At 36.3% G+C, this 24,401-nt stretch overlaps 2 protein-coding genes across 6 annotated transcripts; both read left to right on the forward strand.

Annotated features, from left to right (window-relative positions):
* Nucleotides 1-14,651: 14,651 nt before the first annotated feature.
* LOC145006261 (pyrophosphate-energized membrane proton pump 2) lies at nt 14,652-20,048 on the forward strand. 5 transcript variants are annotated; one of them, XM_078965355.1, is made up of 15 exons: nt 14,696-14,807; nt 14,889-14,999; nt 15,162-15,251; nt 15,793-16,098; nt 16,249-16,604; nt 16,715-16,862; nt 16,949-17,081; nt 17,176-17,348; nt 17,427-17,547; nt 17,856-18,484; nt 18,620-18,784; nt 18,866-19,021; nt 19,104-19,215; nt 19,308-19,527; nt 19,623-20,048. In XM_078965355.1, exons 4-15 carry the CDS (start codon nt 16,006-16,008, stop codon nt 19,720-19,722), a joined length of 2,406 nt encoding a protein of 801 aa, XP_078821481.1. In that variant the 5' UTR covers nt 14,696-14,807; nt 14,889-14,999; nt 15,162-15,251; nt 15,793-16,005; the 3' UTR covers nt 19,723-20,048. The 5 variants fall into 5 exon arrangements, with proteins under 5 accessions (XP_078821478.1, XP_078821477.1, XP_078821480.1 ...); XM_078965352.1 differs by lacking the exon at nt 14,889-14,999 and having other exon boundaries at nt 14,652-14,807; XM_078965351.1 differs by lacking the exon at nt 14,889-14,999 and having other exon boundaries at nt 14,657-14,807; nt 15,145-15,251.
* Nucleotides 20,049-20,532: 484 nt separating this feature from the next.
* LOC145006263 (Phosphoglycerate mutase family protein) lies at nt 20,533-22,676 on the forward strand. The gene is made up of 5 exons (XM_078965356.1): nt 20,533-20,888; nt 21,308-21,407; nt 21,477-21,656; nt 21,787-21,904; nt 22,338-22,676. Exons 1-5 carry the CDS (start codon nt 20,600-20,602, stop codon nt 22,404-22,406), a joined length of 756 nt encoding a protein of 251 aa, XP_078821482.1. The 5' UTR covers nt 20,533-20,599; the 3' UTR covers nt 22,407-22,676.
* Nucleotides 22,677-24,401: the final 1,725 nt, after the last annotated feature.

Here is a 24,401-nt window from a genome sequence, read left to right on the forward strand (position 1 = left end):
TCTAAATTGGAGGACCAAAACTGCATTTTTCTGTAAAACAGTGGACTATAAGTGTTCCATATGCTTTCCAAAGGTTTAAAAATGCTTTTCAAATTTAAAAGGGACCAAAGTTGTAAAATTTTTCCAAATTGGGTCAAAAATGTAAAAGTTGCGAATAAGAGGGGCTATAACCGAGAAAACTGAAGTTTCAAGGGCTTAAACTGTTTTCTATGGTAAATATGCTGGAAAATACTTATTTCAATAATTTTTGGTATAAAAATGTCAAAAAAAATTGATTTAAGGACCAAACCGGAAAGTTTTTAAATAAAGGGGTGAAAAGGGTAAATTCTACAATTAAGGAGGGGCTGAAAACAGAAAATCTTCAAGGCTAGTTAATACATGCAATTTGACCAATTGATGGTACCACGCTTGTCGACGAAATACAATATACTACAATACCAAAAGTCGTTGTTAAACGAATTGGTTCGGTCTCGAACCAATAAAAATCCAAAACCACTAACACGACGACGTTACGACATTTCGATTCATAACTAATAACGATGGAGAATTCACTATACATACGAGTGTGCGCAGACGTCTATGCACCATCTTTGGGCCCCAAAAGTGTAAAATCTTGTTCGTTGAGCCTAGCTAGCCCAATGACCTGATCTTAAGGCCCGAAGGTCTCTCTCTCTCTTACGAAGTGTTGGGTTTTACCGATCTGACATAACGTAACAGGACTTTCAATGGCAAACGTGCTGCTGGTCCCCAAGGGTCCTTCAGTGCTGCTAGTAAAGTCGGTAACTCACGATTGCGGGTTGGGCTTCGGGCCCTTCGCAATTGCATTTGTCCTGAACGACGCGGGGAAATACCGAGGGTTTCGCACCTTCTCTCCTTCCCTCCGGTCGTGGGATTACACAAGTCCGGGAGGATCGAGTTGTGTGAAGAATTACGAGTGGCACCTAAGGGGATCGCTTGTAAGGTTGTCGATTGGACGTTTTCATTAACGTACGTCACAACACTTCACCACCCATTGTATTCTCAATGCCTCCGGAACTCAACGATTTCCCTAACGAAACGAAACAACGGTATACAAACTAAGTAATACAAAGTGATAGGAAAACGTCGGGTTTTCCTAGGGTTTTCAACAATTACAACTTATGAATTACCGGTCGAATTTTTCACAACTCTTACGCTTACATTTATAGAATTCAAACATGCATACTCATGGATCAACACATATTTTTACACTATTCTATTATTAGAAAATATCGGATTTTCTGACGGGTTTCAAACATTACATTGGATTTCAAACTCTACTTATGAACTCACCAACATTTCGTATGTTGACGTTTTTCAAAATACTTGTATTCTCAGGTAACAGATAAGGTGACGGATGATTTATACTCTATGATGTTTGCTGTGGTTTAAGTGATGTTGAACAGTTATTTTGAGAATGTAACGTTTGAACAATGTAACGAATGTAAACACTATCGGTTGTACTATTCCAAATGTTGGTGATGTTTTATGTTATGTTTCATGTATATGCATTGTAATGGTATTCAATGAGTCACGATAGCCCTCGGACGTTTCCGCCGTCTGGTTCGGGGGTGTGACATTGTCACAAGAGATCATTCGTGATATGTAGATATCAAATAAAAACGATCACTAGGATAGTCAGGAAATGGTTGTGAGTCCTAAGTGTGACATCCCCAAAATCTCGGCCAGAAAAGACCGATTTTCATTTATGCTTTTAAAATAATTTCAGAGTAAATCCTTTTGATTTGAAAGAGTTGCGGAATTTGTTCCCAAAAACAAAACATGATAAAATAATATTTACCAAAGCATTTCATAAAAGAAATGTATTTTCATTATATAATCAAAACTCGGGTTGTCATGTTCCGATACAGACCATAAAGCATAAACGATAACATTACAAGTCATTAAACAAATATATACATATACAAACTTGTAAACAAAACAACTTGATGCTTCATCCATCTTATGCCCTTGCGCCACTTCTTGTAATACAAATAAAACTGAGTGGGTCAGGCTTGTGAGCCTGGTGAGCATATAGGGTTTTCAACCCAAAATAAATAATTAAATTTAATTCCACCAATCAACAATAACTCAATTACCCATTCCCGTTATTCTCACTTTACGTCCCTAAAACAACTAACACAAGGGACCTAGTCTTAGAATATTTCATCGGGGCGACAGCACATGCATTCAGGGGTTTCCCGGCAATATATGTCAAATAAGGCAACCATGAGGGGGATGGAGTACAGCGAATGAACACCCAAGTTCATTAACACCTACAGGTGGCGAACCTGCTAGCGTTCCACAGGACTGTCTAGAAAAGTCTGTGGTCGTCATCTAAACTCCGCTAGATGACTGAATCAAAAACAACATCGAGGCCTCTCATCTGTTTATCACACGTCAACTATCTACCCATGTTCTACCCGACATATTAGTAGATAAAAATATATATTTTTATACATAGTTTAAAACCTGCATAGCATTCTCATTCAATACATATTCCAAAACAACATATGAGACACATAAACATAACACATATTTCATAGAGAACAAATCATATCTATGAGATAGAAGAAAGTGAATATACATTCACGCATATAACAACAAAATATACACATAACACGTATTTTATATTAAATACTTGATAATTATGCGTTAGAAGAAAGTAACCACACACTCACTTGATCAGAAGATGATCGGACAGCACTACGACTTGTAGAAGTAGTATTCTTCGGCAGATCTGGAAGATCTTCACAAAAATCGGACTCCTCACGGGCAGAGCTTCGGCTTGGGAATCGCACTTCTCGGGAACTTCAGGGCTTCGGGACTTGCTTCGGGGCTCGGGAATGATACCGGGGCTTTGAGATAATTCTTGCACGAAAAACGATGCAAAAACGCGAGAAAAAGAGAAGAAATGAGCAAACTACTCGGCTGCCCTCGACACCCTTTTATAGGGGCTGGAAGGTCGAATTACGTTGGGCGTAACGACGATAAGGTCGCTGACTCCCCCCCCCCCCCTTCGGATAATATTGAAATATATATATATATATATATATATATATATATATATATATATATATATATATATATATATATATATATATATATATATATATATACACACAATATCGAAAATATTTAATAAACTTCAAAAATTCATATCTTCCTCATTCAAACTCCGTTTTCGACGTTCTTTATATCCACGCGTAGGTGAGACTACTATCTACAACTTTCTTTTAGACTCTGTCGGCTAATTTTGATTTTATTTTTATTATTTATTTTTAGTAGGTCGGGATAGGAAAATTCCGTTATAAATTCATAACTTCTTCATCCGACGTCCGTTTTCGCCTATATTTTTATTGTTTTACTCCTATTAACGAGACCTTCGATTCTCATTTAGATTGTTTCGGCTAAAAACCGCTCGATCTCAAATCAAGTATTCGGGCTGCATACTGCTAAGTCGAAACTTCGAAAAATCATAACTTCCTCATACGAAGTCAGATTTTGGCGTTCTTTTTATGCACGCTCTCGGTTTAACGAAATCTACGACTTTCGTTTAGATCACTAAGGCTAAGTATTGATCTAACGTAAATTTCACTTTTTACGTCATTCAGCATTTGTCGGTTCTATCGCGAAACTTCGACAGGTCATAACTTCTGCGTTATAACTCGTATTTCGGCATTCTTTATATCTTCGGAATCCTTGTTTCGACCACTACATCTTTATGCAAAGATATTGGGATTATCCCACACTTCAAATTTGACGCTTATTTTATTCTTAATTCATTAAATTATAATAATTAAGAAAATAAATACATAATTCACATAATACTCAAATATTTCATCATTAATACTTCAAAAAGAGTTACAAGGGTTAACCTAGACTATTACATCAATGATAATGCCTAGCCTGGAAACGCAGACGTTACACTAAGGACCACCGAAGGTTTGATTGTGAGTCTTCAAGCATGGGGGATGATGACAAGAGCAATCTCACATCAAAATCACGACGTATTCTGAACGAATTGCTTGAACAATTTTTATACATCGAAGTAGGTAATGTAGTCAAGACCTTTTGTGTCGACATTTATATCGAGTAGATTGTGTTGACATTTCACGTCTGAAGGCGATCGTCATTCCCAGCATGTAATTTTGTAGAGGCACAAACCAATGAATTCCTGGTTTTGGATGACTTCGTGAGGAGTTTGGTAGTAGATCTATAGTAGAAAACGAAGTTCAACAACCAAATAATTATAGATAGATGAAGGTGGTAGGGGAACACAAGTTAGATATTAGGTTAACCTTATGAAACCTCAATAGGATTGTATAGGAACTTTCTTAAGGTGCGCTAGGGGTAGGATTTCGGGATAAAATCTCTATAAGTGGAGGAGAGTTGTAACACCTCATTTTTCACCTTATAGTATAAACAACTAGTCATAAAAATATGTGTCTTTGATAGAAGACTATTTAGGATAAATAGTATTGACGAAAGTCAGAGTAATCACAAAAGTGAGAGCGTGTGTATAGAGAATGTCCAGGTCTGACTACATAAGAGGAAGTTGTGATTTTGAGAAGTTTTAGCGCAACATTGTATGACACATAAATTGAACTAGAAATCGGTTAATTGTTAGGAAAAACAATCTGAATGAAAGTCGAAGATCTTATCCATGTGATTCCATATGATAGATATCTAGTTTTTATATGGGCTTTAACAGTCTAATCCTATTAAAAATATAGCTTTAAAATTAAAGTAAGAATTAGCCGACGGAGTCTAACTGAAAGTTGTAGATATCATCGATAGCTACAAATTGATATAAAGAACATTGGAAATGGAGCTCGTATGAAGAAGATATGGAATATACAAAATCCATGTTTTGTACCTTTCACTACGTACGATCCATTGAAATGGTTAGTTAGTAGTAAGGAATCAGTGAATACCTAAAGATCCTTAATTTGAAGATCCTTGTCTAACTTGTATGGTATCATCATCGACACCTTAATGTGGAAGTTTAGCAACCAATTTTCAATAGGTATATTTATGTAACTCAATTATTTGACTTTACACACACATAACACAACATTATTAAATGGGGTTGATAATTTTTGTTCTTCGTCAATTTTCAGTGTCCACTTCTGAACATAAATTATTGCCCTCCAACTGAAACGGATCTATCATCTGGCAAAAAATTGGTAATGAGATGCTTTATATTTTTATCTTCTCCATGAAAGTCAGCAAAAACTATTATATGTTGTATATATACATAAAAGCAAAAACTGTTATATTCTATAGCAAAAACTGTTAAAGTCTTATAACCAAAAGTTCAAAACCTAGGGTGGAAGAGATCTGATGTTATAAGACTTCCAGTGAGTATCATTTTAGGTTTTGAACTTTTGGTTGCATCTAAATCACTTTTTTTTGGGATAATAATAACAATAATAATATATTATGCATATTATATGTGAATATATAACAGGTTGTGAGTAAGAATATTGTTGTCTATGACTCGAATGGAAAAGAAGTAGAGTATCAAATTCTGCTCATAGTAAATGACACTGTTGCCCTTAGAAACTACTACACTAGTGCATATACTAGTAAATCACCAATTTCAACTCCCAAGTATTCACTTGTATTTACAGCATCTGTTCCACCTCTGGGATTTACCACCTATGTCATTTCACAACAGCGCTTGTCAGCATGCTGCTCCAACCTTTGTCAATTTAATGAATGCTGGAATTCTTAGGCATGCTACACATAATAAGAATATGACCATACAAACACGTAATCATCCACTACCAATAACAGGAAGTCAACGCCTCCAACGTGAAGTATACATATACTTCCAATTATTCTTCTATTTATGCTCATATATTATAATTTTGTCTACGATAACATGCAATCAGAATATTGGCACCTTTATATGTAGTGTGTATTTAAATAGTGATTTGTATGATCTTGTAGGACCTAGATGCATTCTCTGTGGCTATTGTTGTGAGTATTGCCTTCTCTTTCACTCCTGCTTCGTTTGCTATTGCTATTATGAAGGTATGCTACTCTCGAGTTGTCTTTTTCATATAATTGACAAGGAGCTGTTGTATCTATTCAGACTAGGCTTAGAGCAATGGTTGCAGGAGATGAGTTCAGAATAAGAAGAAGAAGAAACAAGGATGCAACTATAGTTAAGGTGTAATGGATGAATTATGTTTGTAAAGTATTTAAGAAAATAATTAGAAACAAGGGTGAATTTGTAAAGATTAGTTAGCTACATGGAGGTTGATCTTGAGTAAGCAAAGGGGAAATGAATTGTATTTTTTGTATCTAATTCGTTTATAAAATCTTTAAACAACTTCTATTGATTTGTTTTACCTTTCCATGGAGCGATTATTTGTATGACATTAAATTTTATGCAATGGATTGTAATTTTTATATATGATATTTTATTTTCTATTATGAGACATTAAATACAAATTTAATTTGAAAATTAGTAAATCTATAAATAACATTTTTTTAAACGTTTTTAAAATTATTATACGCAAAAATGTGTGTCATCTTTATTTATGACATGTCCTTTCTTCATAGTGTCTTCCTTGACATGCAATGCGTGTCGTAAACGCATGTCGTAGTTTCACATCGTAAATAGACGACGCGCAAAAGTGTGCCATCTTTTGTTATGATAGGGCCTTTGACACGCATTTGCAAGTTGTGACATCCCCAAAATCACGGCCAGAAAAGACCGGTTTTGTTTATACTTTATTTCAAAATCAGAGTTATCTTTTAATAAAAGGGTTGCAGAATTTGTCCCAAAACAATAATATGATAAAGATTTATCAAAAACATTTCCATAGAAATGTATTTCATTAAAAGACTCGGGATGTCATGTTCGTACAGATCAAAAGTATAAACAGTACAATATAAGCCTTACTACATTATTTCATATCTACAAGCCTATATCCGTAATCCCTCGTCCAAAACATCACACCTATGCTCATGCGCCACTACCTGTAATACATAAAACTGAGTGGGTCAGGCTTCGGAGCCTGGTGAGCACATAGGGTTTTCAACCTACAATAAATAAGTTTATTAATTTCATCAATCAACAATAACCCGATTACCCGTTCCCGTTTTCCTCACTTTACGTCCCTAAACACCTATCATAAGGGACCTATCCTAAGGATCATCATCGGGACTGACACTACTGCTAAGGGGGTTCCTCAACAATAAATGTCCTAAAGGCAACCATGTGGGGGGATGGAGTACACCGGTGAACACATCGTTCACAAACACCTACAGGTTGCGAGCCTGCTAGTGTTCCACTGGACTGTCTAGAAGAGTCCGTGGTCGTCATCTATACTCCACTAGATGACTGGATCAACAACAACAACATTGAGGCCTCTCATCATTTTATCACACATCGTCTTATTACATCTACCCATGTTTTACCCCAACATTTTTTTTAGATATAAATACATATACAGTTTAAATCATTTAAAACTTGTATAAAAACATTCATCCAGCATAGATAACAAGTATATAGATAATATGCACACATAACACGTAATATATAAAATACTTCATATCTATGTGTAAGATGAAAGTAACTATGCACTCACCTGATTAGGTGGTGACTCAGTACTCGGACAGCGCTTCGATACTCTCAAAATGATATTCCTTCGATAAAACCTACTATCGATACCACTAGGGTTTAGTCTAATGATAACCGCGATAAATTAATTATCTGACTATTATTATTATTATATAAGCGTTAATAACACTCAATATAACTCATAATAATAGCCCAAATAATTATTTTAAGGACCTAATAACATTCCTATATTAAAACATAAGCTAAACTAAAGATAGGATAGGTACAGCTCACTTACAGCGGATTTTTCTAGAAAATCGGGCTTCGCTGGAGCAGCGTTCCCGAGCCGAAAGGCTCTTTTCTTGGAACTCCGGGAGCCTCGGGGCTTCCTTCAGGTGCTAGGGGGTTTACCTAGGCTTTAGGGGGCTTAAGGAGGCTTAGAGAGAGAGTGTAGAGAGAGAAAGAAGAGGGTTGAGGTGTGAAGAGAAGGCTAGACCCGACACCTCTATTTATAGTGCAAAAATCTGATGGACTCGCCGAGTAGGGGGGACCTACTCGCCGAGTTGGTCCATGTGGTGGCCTTCTGGTGATGCCACGTGTCCAATTCTAGTGGTGCCACGTCACCCCCTATCGCGTATCAGCCCTCGAACTTGGAAAAATCATAACTTTCTCATACGAGCTCCATTTTCGACGTTCTTTATATCCATGCATAGGTAAAATCAAGATCTACAACTTTCGTTTAGACTCCGTCGGCTAATTTTCGACCGATCTCGAATTTAACAGTAGGAGGCGTTTAGATTGTTAAATGACCGCGAAAAATTCATAACTCCTTCATACGGACTCCGTTTTTGTTTGTCTTTTTACCGTTGAGTTCCTATTAATGAGATATTCAACTCTCATTTAGGTCGCGTAAGCCAAAAAACCGCTCGAACTAAAATTCGAGTTTCGGGCCGTGCACTGCTAAGCCGAATCTTAGAAAAATCATAACTTCTTCATACGAAGTCAGATTTGGGCGTTCTTTTTATGGATTTTCTCGGTTTAACATATTCTACGACTTTTTTTTTGATCACTAAGGATAAAAAGTCTTCTATCGTAAATTCACTATTTACGTCTCCCGGTGTCGTGCCGGTTTTGCCGTAAAACTTCGGCGAGCCATAACTTCTTCGTTATAACTCAGATTTTGGCGTTCTTTATATCCCCAGAATCCTGGTTTCGACCACTACGACTTTATGTAAAGATATTGGACTTATCTCACACTTTAATTTTGACGCTTATTTTTATTCTTTATTAAATATATATATTTATAATAAAGTAATAAGCACACAAATACACATAATTCACATAGAATTAAAATATTTCATCTTTATTACATCAAAAAGAGTTACAATAGTTGACCTAGACCATTACATTGAAAATTATGCTTAGCCCTGAAACCCGGGTGTTACACAAGTCATTTAAGCGTTTTACGACACGCATTGTACATCGTAAAAGGCTCTTTTTCTAGTAGTGAAATGTTCCTTTCACCAAGAAAAGAGATTTTGTCTTCACAAAGAAGACAGGTTTGTCACCAAGACAATTGACACAAAGCCACGAATCCTAACACAACATTACGGTTTATCCTAATGTTGTACATATATGAATCTATACATGTATATCCCTTGATTGATAGGATTGAATCTAATCTATATTTAGAACCAAACTTGTTAAGTTGGTGTTGGCGTTGTCAACATGCTGACACTAATGGATTAGCCTGTTATGTGTTTGACTGCCACCCACTACCAACATAAACCACCACCATCCACCACTACTATTGTTGACGTCGAAGCCCCTTCCCCCCACCACCTCAACCCTCGTATTTTCCTTCACTTCCTAAAACAACCACTACCAAGGGTGATGTTGTTGTGGTGACCGCCGCGAGACACTACAATCTCTAATCCCTCTTTTTTTTTGTTCAATTAGAACATGCCTTAGAGCCAGCCACCACCTACTTCCCTCCCTCGCATCGAACTTATCGGAAATAGAAGCAGCATGAAGATGTTGTGCAACCTCCCATTGTAATCGATCGTCACCCTCTCTTTTCCCTCACCGATCGACTGTCGTATGCAAGGAAGGAAGCAGAGGGATGCATCGCCGCTTGTTGCCACCACTTTCCTACTATTGTTGATATGTTCCGACCACCACCTTGCAATTTTCGAACCAAGAGAAGCATCGGAGGTGCTCCTCCCTCTCAACAAAAGATCACCCAACGATCAAGCAACACCACCAAGCCCTTGGCCATTTCTATTGTGTTTCTATTTTGGCCATTCAAAGGTCAAAGGAACTCAAAACTTGTTTTAAAGTGTTCAAAATCAACCCTCCCTTGATTAAGTTAATTAAAATCAGTCCAAATCCCCCAAAATTGATTCCATTTATCCTAAACAACCCCTCATTTGGTATTTATTAACCAAAATAGTCCCATTTGATAAAGAAATTACAAACCAGCCCGTCCAATTGTTTAGAATTTACAAAATAATACCTCTTGATTTAAATCATTACAAGAATAGTCCCTTTAGTTAAAGATATTACCAAAACGACCCAGGTGGTTTGTTTCAACATAAGAAGAAGTAAGTTGTGGTTCTCACGTCATGCATCACCAAACCAAATCTAGTCCGAGTTCAGGCCTCAAGGGTGAGTATTTACGGCCCCTTTTTAACATTTTCATTATTTTGGGGGAGAATACATACAAAAAACATATATCAATTATGAAAAATGCATGTTGAACTCATATTTAGCTTAAATCAATATTTTGTTTGTAACAACCCAATTTACAAGGTAAAATTTTCATTTGAGAATAAGCAAACATGATGTCATACATTAAGAAATCCAGTTATAATTGTTTTCAAAACATAAGTCTAATACAACTTTTATTCCAAACATCAGTGTCCCAAAAAGTCTATGAGATAGTGCGCGTCGCGCCATCACGCCTTGCCCTTGGAATCTGAAGTACCTGAAACCATAAACAAACCTGTAAGCACGAAGCTTAGTGAGTTCCCCAAAGCATAGCCCACACAACAAGCACATAACATGCAAGCTATAGAAGCTACCTCTACCACATACACATATCCATCAGCTATAAAGCTACCTTAACCACTTACACATATAATTCAGTTATAAAGCTACCTCTACCACATAACACATATCAATTAGCTATAAATCTATCTCTACCATTAGCCACAAGGCTATCACTACTCTTAGCCATACATGCTATCTCTACCATTAGCCATACAGGCTATCTCTACCATTAGCCATACAAGCTATCTCTACCACATATCAATCATAAACATGCCACACACCTCTACACAACAAGTATACCAAACATCATAAAATATGCCGGCCTTGGTGCCTTATACCCATTAGTATGGTGAGAAGACTCACATCGCACTGTTGAAGCTTCCCGCACGAATTCCATTGTTGATACTTTGCCAACTTCCCGAGCTGCCTCTACCAAACAATATACCCAATTAGCAATTGGATCCCAAACCATAATCCTTAATCCATGCATGGGGTAAAATGACCATTTTACCCCTGGCCCAGTATGATCCAGAACTAAGGCCCAATCCTTAAAATAAAACCCAACACTGGGTAGGCTTTCCAAGCCCACTAGTGGTCTACAAATGGCACAACTTGCTCAATTGGGCCCAATCCCTTTAATGGGTCTTACCCTAAGCCTAAACATGTTGCTGGCCCAAAACATATGACTCCTAATGGCCCACTGAAGCCTAATGACCCAAAGTCCATTGCTTGGCCAACCCGAGGCCCAAAACTCTACAAGCCAAAAACGGATGAGTACGCGGGGTGTACTCTACGTACGCTAAGCGTACAGGCAAGATGGTGAGTACGCTGGGCGTACTTGCACGTACGCTCAGCGTAATTCCCCTATTAAGTCCTTTTTCCATTAAGCGCTTATTACTCCACTCCAGAGGCTACAAACTCAGATCCACGTCCTTTTCCATGTCTTATTCCATAAAGTCACTGACTTAGTGACTTTACTTGGCCCAAACAAACCAAACTCAAAAAATAATCTTCTACTTCCATAAAGAGGGCTAGATCTCATGCATGATTATGAATGGACCATCAAGTTCGAAGCTTTACTGCTCATGAAACACTCTTAGCCTTAAGGATGGCAACCCCATGCTCAAAAACGAGATTTCATTATAAAGGTCCAATCTTGGGACCCAAAATGACTCCAAAACTTCACTACACTAGATCTATGCATCCGTAAGTAAAGTTATGAACTTTATACCTCCACAAAGTCCAAATGATGATGCTAATCCAGATCTATCAGCTCCAACTTCGAAAGTTATTCCTTGTTAACTTCTTCTTTTCCTCTTCCAAGTTTACACCACCAAAATGAGCTTCTTAAGGAGAAAATCACTCAAGAATGAGGGAATGAGACGTTTTAGGGTTTTCTGAGGGTAAGGGAACAGATAAGGAGGCTAGGGCTTGAACCAATATGTTCTTTATATAGTGGCATGCCCTAAAATTAGGGTTTCTGGACATTAGACGTACGTTGGGCGTACTCCAGAAGGCACCCGTGATCATTTACCCTTATACGCTGGGCGTACCCCTTACGTTGGGCGTACTCGCGCGTTTGCCACTTTTCATGCGTGGTTCTTCTTGCCATTTATTTCCATTAGGGGCCATTTCTGTCAATAACTTAAAGTGTCATAACTCCTTCGTTCCAAGTCCGTTTCCGACGGACTTTATATCCACAAAAAGGTGGCGAGAAGCCCTACGCTTCTAGCGATACTCCCCGACCCAAAACCTCTCGAATAAAAAACTCAAAACCCATAAAAGACCGAAACTCCCCTAACCTTGCCCTTTGAAACCCATAAACGCATATTTTCAGAATAGGGTGTTACAACTCTCCCCCACTTAACAAGACTTCATCCTCGAAGTCCGCCACAACCAACTATCCTGCACCCTTGCGACTCGTCGAGTGCACCCTCGCGACTCGTCAAGTCCCCTCGTATCCTCATAAGTCTCACAAAGCCCAGTTCAACTCATCGACTTGACCCCCAACTCGCCGAGTTATCGCACAATCAACCCATCGGGACAAACCCTCACTGATTCGTCGAGTCAGGCCATGGACTCGGCGAGTCCCTTTGATCAGATTCCTCATTTACACGATTCAAGGCAGATCCATCACTCCAAACACTAGATCTACCATCCTAAGGGTTGATTGTCACATAAAGCTACAAGCTTTACATTTAAACATGGCATGCAAGGCTTATAATGCCAATATAACTCTAACAAGGATGATTAACCACAATAACTCTTACATGGCTAGATAAAACTATAATCTTTGGACTCTCTGGAGCTCACAAAGTTCAGATCTGAAATCTAGACCTCAAAAGGGACCTTATGCATCAAAGTCCTAACAATGGTGGAAGAAACCCTAATCTTCCAAAGCAACAAGATCTAAGCAAAATAACAAGAAAGGTGCAAGCTTTTACATCTTGCTCAAGCCTTTGCACGAAATTACACCAGATCCATTGATTCTCCAGCTTCCTTGTTGGATGATCTTCTTCTCCTCAAGAGATGCACTAGACTACTTCAAGATTTAGCTTCCAAAACTCTCATGGCTCTCTATGCACGTTTAGGGTTTTCTCTCAAATAAGGGTAGCCACAAATGAGACTATAAGTGCCTTTAAATAGCTCCTAAACCCCAAAAATTAGGGTTTCTCTGCCCAACACCTGCTCGGCGAGTCCCTCATCTGAGTCCACTCATTAAATCCACAGGAGAAACCCGACTCGACTTGGCAAGTTGGACCCTTAACTCGTCGAGTCTCTCCTTCAATCTCAAGAGTAATATAAACAATAATATCCCTGAAGATCCGACTGTTACAAATTCGGGTATCGGGTATTTTCAACAGGGCTATATTACACTGTTAACGACCGTGTAAAATTCATATCTTCTACATACTGACTCCGTTTTCGATTGTCTTTTTATCGTTGAGATCATATTAATGAGATATTCAGTTCTAATTTAGGTTGTGTCGGCTAAAAATCGTTCGATCTGAAATTCGAATTCCGGGTTGTATACTGCTATGCGAAATCTTAGAAAAATCATAAATTCCTCATACAAAATCAGATTTTGACGTTTTTTTATGCATGCTATCGGTTTAACGTATACTATAACTTTTATTTAGATATCTAAGCTATAAAGTAGTTTATCAAAAATTCATTTTTTTACGATTCCCGGTGCCGTGTCGGTTTTGCTGTATAACTTCAACATATCATAACTTCTTCGTTATAACTCGGATTTCGACGTTCTTATATTTCCAGAATCCTTGTTACGATGACTACCATTTTCTTCATAGATATTGGGTTTATCTACACTTTTATTTTTGACGCTTATTTTCACTCTTAATTTATTATATTTTATAAATAAGTATAAAGCACATAAATTCACATAATTCACATAATATTCAAATAATTCATCTTTATTGCTTCAAAATATGTTACAATGGTTGATCTTACTATTACATCACTGCACTAATACTTAGCCCAGAAACACGGGCGCTACATTAGTAGTTTTATCCATCTCGTAGCTTTAAATTTATAGTTTTGATAGTACGTTGCTATAATAGTAAAACTTAGAGTCTTAGATCTAAGGTGCATGTACACTTAGGGTTTTTATTAAATGCTTCCGCTGCCTAAATTTCGTGTATAGATGTCTAGAAAACCCTTCAATGATACACATAAAATATTAGACACATATCATCATACCCAATTAAATAGAGAGAAATTAAATATTCTCTTATTTTTTTGTTCCTACAAATCATCATACACAATTAAATAGTAATACATATAACATTTAATGCTCATTTAATGAAATTTAGTAATATTTTTGTATACTAATATGATACATATTATAATTAACATAATTTAATTTGATAGGAGGATTTACAAAAACAAGAGTAAAAAAGATATTTAATTTCTTCTAGACATATTATTAACCAAGAAGCCAACTCCTCACAGAGTTCTTGTAGTTTACTTTATTTTTAAGTAGCGATAATTAGTCAACCATCTTGAGAAAATAATTCCCCTTCTAATGATGTATAAGGTATGGAAACCAATTATATTTGCCCTATTTCATCAAATAGTGTAGCGACTCAAAAGAAAGAGACAGAGTTGATCTCTCTCTCACACTGATCTCGATCGTCAGGTAAGGTCTCTCTCTATTATTGAATTTATGTACCGATTTCTATCTGGATTTTGCTTTCTATATGATTTGTCGATCTTTTAGGCTCCGAAAAACCCCAAAATGTTGTCGGTTTTTGTTTTCTGTTGTGAAGTACTATAATTGATGATCAGATGAAGCAAATAGTAGAGTAGCATTGTTTTAATGATCGAACAGGTGGTTTGTAAGTTTCATATGTTGATGTTTTCTTGCTGGTTTCCTTTTATATACGTTACGACCAAGTCTTCGTTCATATCTAATACGCCCATAAAACAAAATTGAGCGACTTGACTCTACTCTACTCGTGTGTTAACGTTTCCAGTCTTCATTCAACGCAAGGTCTGCTGTTAGAAGAGGGAGAGAGGGAGCAATTGAATTTTCACAGAAGTCTCGTCTTAAGGGCTCTTGCCATAACCCCAGCAAAAGAAGGTAATTGGACCTTAAGCGTTTGTTTGCACATCGCCTGCCTTTTTATTTTTCTCAGTTGCATTTTTCTTGATATGAATCTTAATTGTTTGTGATTGGATGAGGTGTTTCTATTCAATTCATCATCTTTATGCTTGCTATCCTCATGTGTTTGGTTTTGAAATTCATCAATGTCCAATTTTTTTATTTTTTTTTTTATTTATTTATTTATTTTTTTTTATTTATCTCTGTGGCCATCGATTATAAGAAATTTAATGTATATATGGATTTCTGGTCTTGGAACGTATCTAGATTCCATTTTCCTTGGATAATTTCTTAATTTGTTGTTTGTGATATATTGTTCATTGGTGATCTTACCTGATCATGATTGCTATTGATACTCATGAAGTGTTAGTGATACGAGCTTGCAGTTTGCCTATTCGGACATTACTGTTTGTCACATTAACCTCTGTATAACCAACCTTGCAGTCATGCCTTTTTTTTTTTCTTTCTATTTCTTGATACTTGCAACATGATGTCTTGTCTATTTTGACATGCTTAACAGGTGTAGTTGATCATTTTGAAGGCCTTGAATGAGTGTATGATATGATATATATATGTCTCTGTGAGGAGAAACCGTTTTCTGCTGCTGGATTTTGAGGGAAGAAAGGTTAAGTTTTGATCTCTATTGTCAACTTGGAACATTTAAACAGAGACAGCAAACAAGTCTAAACCTTTCCCTAGACCTCAGACATTAATTTCCTTCTGTGCTGTTGCAATGGATGATGCCATGGAGACTGGTAATTTGGCTCCTTACCAAGATAGACCTAGGACTTTTCCAAACATGCGCAGTAAACCTAGCACACCACTGGTAATAGTTATCTTCTGTCATCTGTTAGTGTTTTCATAAACATCTTTACATTTTTTTAATCATCTTTTAGATCATGCAAAAGTGTTTTTCAGCTTCCTCCTTTGGTTCTTTTTTGTTTTATGTTGCTTCATTCGATTTCCTTTTATGCAGGTATTTCGAATTCTCATGACAATGAATGTCCGTCTACTTTTTGTGCTTATGTTCGTGGTATTTGGAGGAATTTTTTACATTGGAGCTAGCACCTCACCGATCATTGTGTTTGTGTTCTCAATATGCATTGTGAGTTTCATCTTATCAATATATCTCACTAAGTGGGTACTTGCAAAAGATGAAGGCCCCCCTGAGATGGCTCAGATATCAGATGCAATACGTGATGGAGCAGAGGGTTTTTTTAAGACCCAATATGGGACAATCTCTAAAATGGCATTATTTTTAGCAGTGGTGATATTTGGTATATATATGTTTCGCACTACAACCCCTCAACAAGAAGCTTCAGGCATAGGGAGGTGAGAATGGGAATGGATGTGTATAATTGTATATTTCTTTGATGAGTATCTTTCCATGTTTGAAGTTGTTGACAAAAATGGAAATATGTTCCTGTGTGATGCTTGTGCAGGTTAACTTCTGCATCCATCACTGTGTTTTCTTTTCTTTTAGGAGCTGTATGCTCTGGAATGGCTGGTTATGTTGGCATGTGGGTTTCTGTGCGTGCTAATGTTCGTGTTTCAAGTGCTGCAAGAAGGTCTGCAAGAGAGGCTTTACAGGTTTCTTTCTTTCTTTATTCTTACTTACATTACATAATTGGTTTCTAAGCATCTTGCTGAGCTGGCAGATTTTTCTTTTTGTTTAGATAGCAGTTCGTGCTGGTGGTTTCTCTGCCTTGGTGGTTGTTGGTATGGCTGTGATTGGTGTTGCAATCCTGTATGCCACATTCTATGTTTGGTTGGGTGTGGACACACCAGGGTCAATGAAGGTTACTGACTGTGAGTGTCCATTTAGTATAATATACTATCATTTCAAAATGAAAAAAAAAAATAAAAAAATAAATCGGTTTTCATTTTATGTCATATCATTCAGTGCCTCTTCTTCTTGTGGGATATGGTTTTGGAGCTTCATTTGTAGCCCTTTTTGCTCAATTGGGTGGTGGAATATTTACAAAAGCTGCTGATGTTGGTGCTGACCTTGTTGGAAAAGTAGAACAGGGAATACCTGAAGATGATCCCAGGAATCCAGCTGTCATTGCTGACCTGGTATCTAAATTGTTTTTGTTCTTCATTTCATTATGTTGACCTAGTATATTAAACTAAATTTTAATTTTGTGATACAAGGTTGGAGATAATGTCGGTGATTGTGCAGCAAGAGGAGCTGATTTATTCGAGAGCATAGCTGCTGAAATAATCAGTGCTATGATACTTGGAGGAACCATGGCTCAAAAATGCAAAATCGAAGGTAATCGTTTCATTCTATTAATTTACATATTTGGTCCCTTAGTATATCTGATTTTTTGCAATTGTGGTCCTTATTTGAGGTTCTTGTAATGTAACGTTTCAGAGTAAAATGGCTATTTTTGGTCCTGAGTATAGCAGATTTTCACTGTTATGGTCCAAAAAATAGTCATTTTACTCGGAACAAGGAACAAAAAAAGTACCAAAATTGCAAAAAAAAACAAATCAACTATACTCAGGGAGCAAAAATGTAATGTTGTCTATCATTTAATATGCATACTAAATTTGATTTCCATTACTACACGCATGCAGATCCATCCGGATTCATCTTATTCCCTTTGGTTATCCATTCATTCGATCTCATAATCTCATCAGTGGGGATCTTTTCAATCCGTGCCACACGTGATCCTGGAGCAATGGGAGGAGGTATGGAGGATCCCATGACAATACTCCAAAAAGGATATTCCATCACAATAGTTTTAGCAGTTATCACTTTTGGTTTCACAACACGTTGGATGCTGTACACAGAACAAGCTCCATCTGCTTGGTTTAATTTTGCTCTATGTGGATTAGTTGGAATCACAACTGCTTACCTTTTTGTCTGGATCACTCAGTATTACACAGACTATAAGCATGAGCCTGTAAGGAGATTAGCTCTTTCAAGTTCAACAGGTCATGGGACTAATATTATTGCTGGGATTAGTTTGGGTTTGGAATCTACTGCTCTTCCTGTTCTTGTGATTAGTGTGGCTATTGTATCTGCTTTTTGGTTGGGGAATACTTCAGGGTTGGTTGATGAGGCTGGGAATCCAACTGGCGGATTGTTTGGGACAGCTGTTGCCACAATGGGGATGCTTAGTACTGCAGCTTATGTTTTGACTATGGATATGTTTGGGCCTATTGCGGATAATGCTGGTGGGATTGTTGAGATGAGTCAGCAGGTAAAAATGCCAAAATACTTTTTTATTTTTATTTTTTCAGTAATTAGTATATAGCATCTAGTAGAACAAAAGTAGGTTGGTATTGTTTGCATTTAATATAAGGTTTGGGTTTGGGTATTTATTTGTGATTTGCAGCCTGAAAGTGTGCGAGAGATCACTGATATTTTGGATGCAGCTGGGAACACCACAAAAGCAACCACAAAAGGGTTTGCCATTGGATCCGCTGCACTTGCATCTTTTCTTTTGTTCAGTGCGTATATGGATGAGGTGGCATCGTTTGCTCGGGTCCCATTTGCACAGGTAGTCTTTTCATGCTGCTGCTTTAACTTCAAAATCCTAACTTAATATATGTAATTCTAATATGAGGTTGGTTTGTTACAGGTTGACATTGCTATTCCAGAAGTATTTGTGGGTGGGTTACTGGGGTCCATGCTTATCTTCCTTTTCAGTGCATGGGCCTGTGCTGCAGTTGGTAGAACTGCCCAGGAGGTTGTCAATGAAGTAAGAAGACAGTTCATTGAGAGGCCAGGCATCATGGTAGGTCCCATTCCCATTTCTTTTTAACCTCCTATGATGATGATGTTATGTTGATGTTTGGGGGTGATATATCATTTAATAGGAGTACAAGGACAAACCGGATTACGGGAGATGTGTTGCAATTGTGGCTGCTGCATCTCTGAGAGAGATGATAAAGCCTGGAGCCTTAGCGGTTATATCACCTATATTTATTGGTGTGTTGTAACTTGTATCTTTATTGTATATATAAACTATTATACAAATATATCTCCTCTAACTTTTTTTTTATTTTTTTTTTTTTATGAAGGGATTGTGTTTCGGATATTGGGTTACTATACAGGGCACCCGCTGCTAGGGGCAAAAGTAGTGGCATCCATGTTGATGTTTGCGACAGTTTCTGGTATTCTAATGGCTCTGTTCTTCAACACTGCTGGTGGTGCATGGGATAATGCTAAAAAATACATAGAAACCGGTGCACTTGGAGGAAAAGGAAGTGAAAGCCATAAAGCAGCAGTTACTGGTGATACGTGAGTGACACGCTTTGTCCATAAATCCCCTTTGATTTTAAACATCCAATCTTCCGTTTTTGCCCCTTACGTATTTGTGATATTACTAACTACAGGGTAGGTGACCCGTTCAAAGACACAGCTGGGCCTTCGCTTCACGTGCTTATAAAGATGCTTGCAACGATAACACTGGTCATGGCTCCAGTCTTTCTGTGATGCATAATATCAAATGAAGCATAATATTGCATATTGCATGCACATACAGTAGGGAGGGAGGGAGGGAGGAATCTAATTGAGTTACTTACTATATAATTACCGATTTTGTGTCAACTTGGAAGCCAGATACATGTGAAAGACTGCTGGTTGGCATAATATGAAAGAATTACTGCCGTTTTTTTTTTCAGACAACTTTGAGTGAACCTGTACTCGGTTAAGGGTTTAGTTACATCTTCCATCTAATTGCTTCTTGTAGTTAACTATTACTTTATGGGGGGTTATTGCATTATTTTTATGGAAGAGATCGACTTTTTACTTTTTACTAACCTGATGTGTTCTTTTATTTTGACTTAATGGGTTCAGCTCTTAATGTGTACACATATGTCTGTTTCTTTTTACTTAATGCATAAACCGGTCTCAAGTCATTAAGCGCAAAATGTTGGCTTAATACATATGGACCCAAATCTTTACCATATCATTTAATGGGTTTTCTCCTTGTTCATGTTTCTGATTTTATGGGTTTTCTCCTTTGTATATACAACGTTTTATGCAAACATATATTAGTATCCGTTCAACCATTTTATTTATAATGATTTAATGGGGAAAAAGAAAGACACTAAGATGTTAATTGCACTTAAACAAACTTTTTTTTTTCAAACTATCAATTTTTAGTTTTTTACAAGAAATTGCATTTTTGCAGCTTTCTCAAGATAAAATATTATGTCCACCTGAATTTATTAAAAGATATATATTTTTTTTTGATGTTAACGGTTATGAAAACCCAATTTATTTATTAAAAAGAATTTGTTCTGTTGGTTATAGCAGAACATAAGTAGCCAGCAACGAAGGAAAAAAAAAAACAAAGCGATAAAGCTCAATGGTAATGGTGGTGTGTAGCAGCTGTATGTTACGGCCGTTCCAATCGCCGGTGGTCTCCTTAGCAGCGACAGAATCACCATCATCGTCGTCTTCGTCTTCGTCGTCATCTTCATTATTTAAGAGCATCAGGCATAAACATACGCCTGTATTTCATCGTCCTCAATCTCAACCACTGGTCATCGAAACTACGCTTGCCGAGACTTCCAAGGAGGATTCTAGTGTTCCATCTCGACGCTTGATTCTGCTTCGTCATGCAAAAAGCTCATGGGAGGATCGCTCACTTAAAGGTACTAATACAAATAACAATTTTGCCCTAGTTATTCTGATGCAACTACAAAGTTTTTGCAATGACAAGCGCACACAAGTTTCAATTCGTGGTTTCAAATTTCCCAACCTTACGTCATTACTCCATATAATCCGAGGAAATTATGCTAAAAGCTCTCTACAAATTGTTTTACTTGATGACACAATCATAATTGATTAGTTATCAGTGTTGAACTTTAATATTAATCGGACTCATGGTGAATGAAGAATCTTACTATTAGGTAATTCGAAAAGCTGAGTGTTACAATGTTGTATGAAATTCAAATGCATCTGCAAACGTAAAGCACAACTATTCAAATGCATAACCTCTAGCTAGCATTAGCCTTTCTAGCCACTATCATTTGCATTCTCTTAGTTTTGTTTCTTTTCTTACCCTTCATAGACCATGATCGACCTCTGAAGAAAGCTGGAGAAGCTGATGCTATACAAGTCGCTTACAAGCTCCAACAGTTGGGCTGGATTCCTGAGCTTATTTTATCAAGGTAACAATTATCTTCTTTACATTTGCACATACTATTTTGATATTGAAAGTGTTGCTGTTGTTGATGCAGTGATGCAACAAGAACAAGACAAACTCTTAAAATCATGCAGGAGCATGTAGGGGCATTCTTGGAAGCTGAGATACATTTCATCTCAAGCTTTTATTCTATTGCAGCAATGGATGGGCAGACAACTGATCATCTTCAACAAGCTATCTGTAAATATGCCAGAGATGAGATACTTACAGTTATGTGAGTTCTTGTGACTGTAACAGCTTATTTGGCCTTCAATGTGTTTGCATTTAAGTATTAAGAATCTTTAATTGATTTATAATTATATAGTGAATTGATTAAGAAGTTATGTTGGAATTTCAATTTTCAGGTGTATGGGACATAATAGAGGGTGGGAGGAGGCAGCCTCCACTTTATGTGGGGCCTCCATACAACTCAAGACTTGTAATGCTGCGTTGCTTCAAGCTGCTGGAAAATCATGGGAAGAGGTGCTTACACTTTTCATCTTTCACTCTTGGAAAATTACATAAAAGCAACTGTATTCTGGTCATTTTTGTGGTTTAAGTTTAACCACTATATTTCAGTTTTGTCAACGACAGACACCCAAGTTTTACAATTTTTTTTTTCTATGTTGACCACTTTGACATGTGCACAGTAGAAATTTTGTCAAAGTTTAGTGGCTTTAGTGAAAATTTTGACACTAAATATTCCATTAAAACCTATAGCAGGTCAAAGTGGTAGACAGAGAAAAAATTGTCAAAATTGTCATTGACGAAACTGAAATACAGTGGTTAAACTATAAAATGGGCAAAATATGGTGACTTTTATATTATATAATTTGCCCATTTACTATCTTTGTTTTTAGTTATTATGTTATATATATTTGTTTATTGTGAGTGATTACAAAGTTGTAAATTGTAGGCATTTCTTTTGGCGGGACATGGTGGGTGGAAACTACAACAATTAGTCAAGCCAAATGGTGGCCCTTAGATATATAGAATGACTCTGTTATGATGATAGGCTTATGTTTTTTTTTTTTTTTATATTTTCTAAGAACGTATATAATATAAATTTAGAATATATCAAAAAGTTTAATTAAAAAGCAAAACGTCCATCTCATAATTAGTGTACACATGGACAAACGTATGGTGGAGGGTAGAGCTAAAATCTCCCAATTGTGTGTTATGTCATCATCATACAACTGGTTTTGTGGGTTGTACCCTAGTTTCAATTGATAAAGAACGCAAGTTTAATATTGTAGTTGAGTGTATAAAAGATATTATATATATTTTTTATTTTTCCAGTTTAAACTTAATTTTTTTTTTTTAATACAAAAAGATCTTTACACTTTTTTTTAGGTTCGGCTCTTTTAGCGGGTTTACTGACAAATTTTCTGTTTAAGAAAAAAAAAAACCGAATGAACATTAAATTTTTCCGAAAAAACCCATATATTTGAAAAATATTTTCTTGTTTGTACAATCCATTTCATTTTAGCTCAAGACTTTTTTTTTTTTAATTATAAATATTATTTGTGGTATTCTTTATGGTTTTCAACGTTAAAATCCAAAGAAAACAATTGATTTGCTTTTTGAAACAAAGAGAAAGTTGTGTATAGTTCTTGTCAGAAAAATACTTATTAAAATCTATCTATAAGATGTTTTGAGAAGCAAACATATAAATAGCAAACAACAACAATATAGACTGACTTGACATCTTATATTATTTTTAGAAGCAAACATATAAATAGCTTTCAAATTTTATTTTATGTTTGAAATCTAATTTCAATTTTCATGTTTAATCCCTTAAACATTTTAAATCTTAAAATTGTTTTGATCCATAATAATCTTATTAAATTCCTTTGAGGCTCATTTTCCCACTAATAATGTATTAATAATAGCATAGTCATTTTTTTCAAGCATTACATTATTATTCAATTTCAAATAAACATACGGAAAACCTTCAAATTTGCAAGCGCAAAACCTTTTGTTTATTAATAACGTATTAATAATTAGCATAGTCATTTTTGTCATTTTTTTTTTCATGCATTGCATTATTATTCAATTTCAAATAAACATACGCAAAACCTTCCAATTTGCAAGCGCAAAACTTTTTGTTGGTTAATCGAAGGTTCTGCTCCTACTAATTTGAAGTTGAACGATGATATGCCCACCGTATGGGCTAAAACTAATTAAGATATATTTTTGAAAACATTTATTAATTTCAGAATTATTGTAGAATTTAGGCTCATAAACTTATGGCCTCACAATTATCATTGAAAAGTCAAGGATGTATAGTTAGATCATAACATAAAGGCAAAGGTTAATCACTACATTATTAGTGACCTAAAATATCCAAGCTAACCCCTTTAGCTATGCTTCATTCTTCTAGTCAAAGTGTATGTCAAAATAATAAGTTAGACTTGGGGAGCCTAGTAAGTAAACCCATAGTTAGGCTTTTGAATTGGATTTGATAATGGAAATAATCAAAATGCAAAATTCTAACCCTCAAAATATTTTTAAAATAATTATATATTTGTAAGACATGTGGGGATAAAAAAACATTAGAAATAACCAATTCAAAATCAAGCAAGTATGTAATGCACATATAACCAATTCAAAATCAAGCAAGTATGTAATGCACATGCTTCTAAATTCCCAACTCAAGTCCTCTTACACTCAAAACAAGTCTTTTGCATTGATGATTCAATGACATAAACAAGGTAGTGACATCGTACCTAAAATCAGTTTAGAGGCCTAATAATAAATATCAACATTTTGGAGACATGTGCCACCCACATGAAACCATAGAATGTGTTTACAAAGTCCATCCATTAAATAGTATCGACTTATGACTTATACGGTAACCAATATCGAAAATAAGATTTAATCCTAACTAAGTTTCTGGGAAAGACTTAAGTCAAACCATCCTAAGTGATATACATATATAGGATACTTAACAAATTTTCAATCAATATGATATTCCCCC

Source organism: Lactuca saligna, chromosome 7, assembly GCF_052625555.1.
Source record: "Lactuca saligna cultivar CGN05327 chromosome 7, ASM5262555v1, whole genome shotgun sequence".
Classification (NCBI taxonomy): domain Eukaryota; kingdom Viridiplantae; phylum Streptophyta; class Magnoliopsida; order Asterales; family Asteraceae; genus Lactuca; species Lactuca saligna.

Excerpts from the sequence above, each read along its gene's own strand:
- LOC145006261 (XM_078965352.1), top strand. The coding sequence starts at position 16,006 with ATGGATGATGCCATGGAGACTGGTAATTTGGCTCCTTACCAAGATAGA. Across the intron at positions 18,485-18,619 it reads TTGTTGAGATGAGTCAGCAG|CCTGAAAGTGTGCGAGAGAT; the intron begins GTAAAAATGCCA and ends TGTGATTTGCAG. Across the intron at positions 19,528-19,622 it reads GCAGCAGTTACTGGTGATAC|GGTAGGTGACCCGTTCAAAG; the intron begins GTGAGTGACACG and ends TACTAACTACAG.
- LOC145006263 (XM_078965356.1), top strand. The coding sequence starts at position 20,600 with ATGGTAATGGTGGTGTGTAGCAGCTGTATGTTACGGCCGTTCCAATCG. Across the intron at positions 21,408-21,476 it reads CCTGAGCTTATTTTATCAAG|TGATGCAACAAGAACAAGAC; the intron begins GTAACAATTATC and ends TTGTTGATGCAG. Across the intron at positions 21,657-21,786 it reads GATGAGATACTTACAGTTAT|GTGTATGGGACATAATAGAG; the intron begins GTGAGTTCTTGT and ends TTCAATTTTCAG.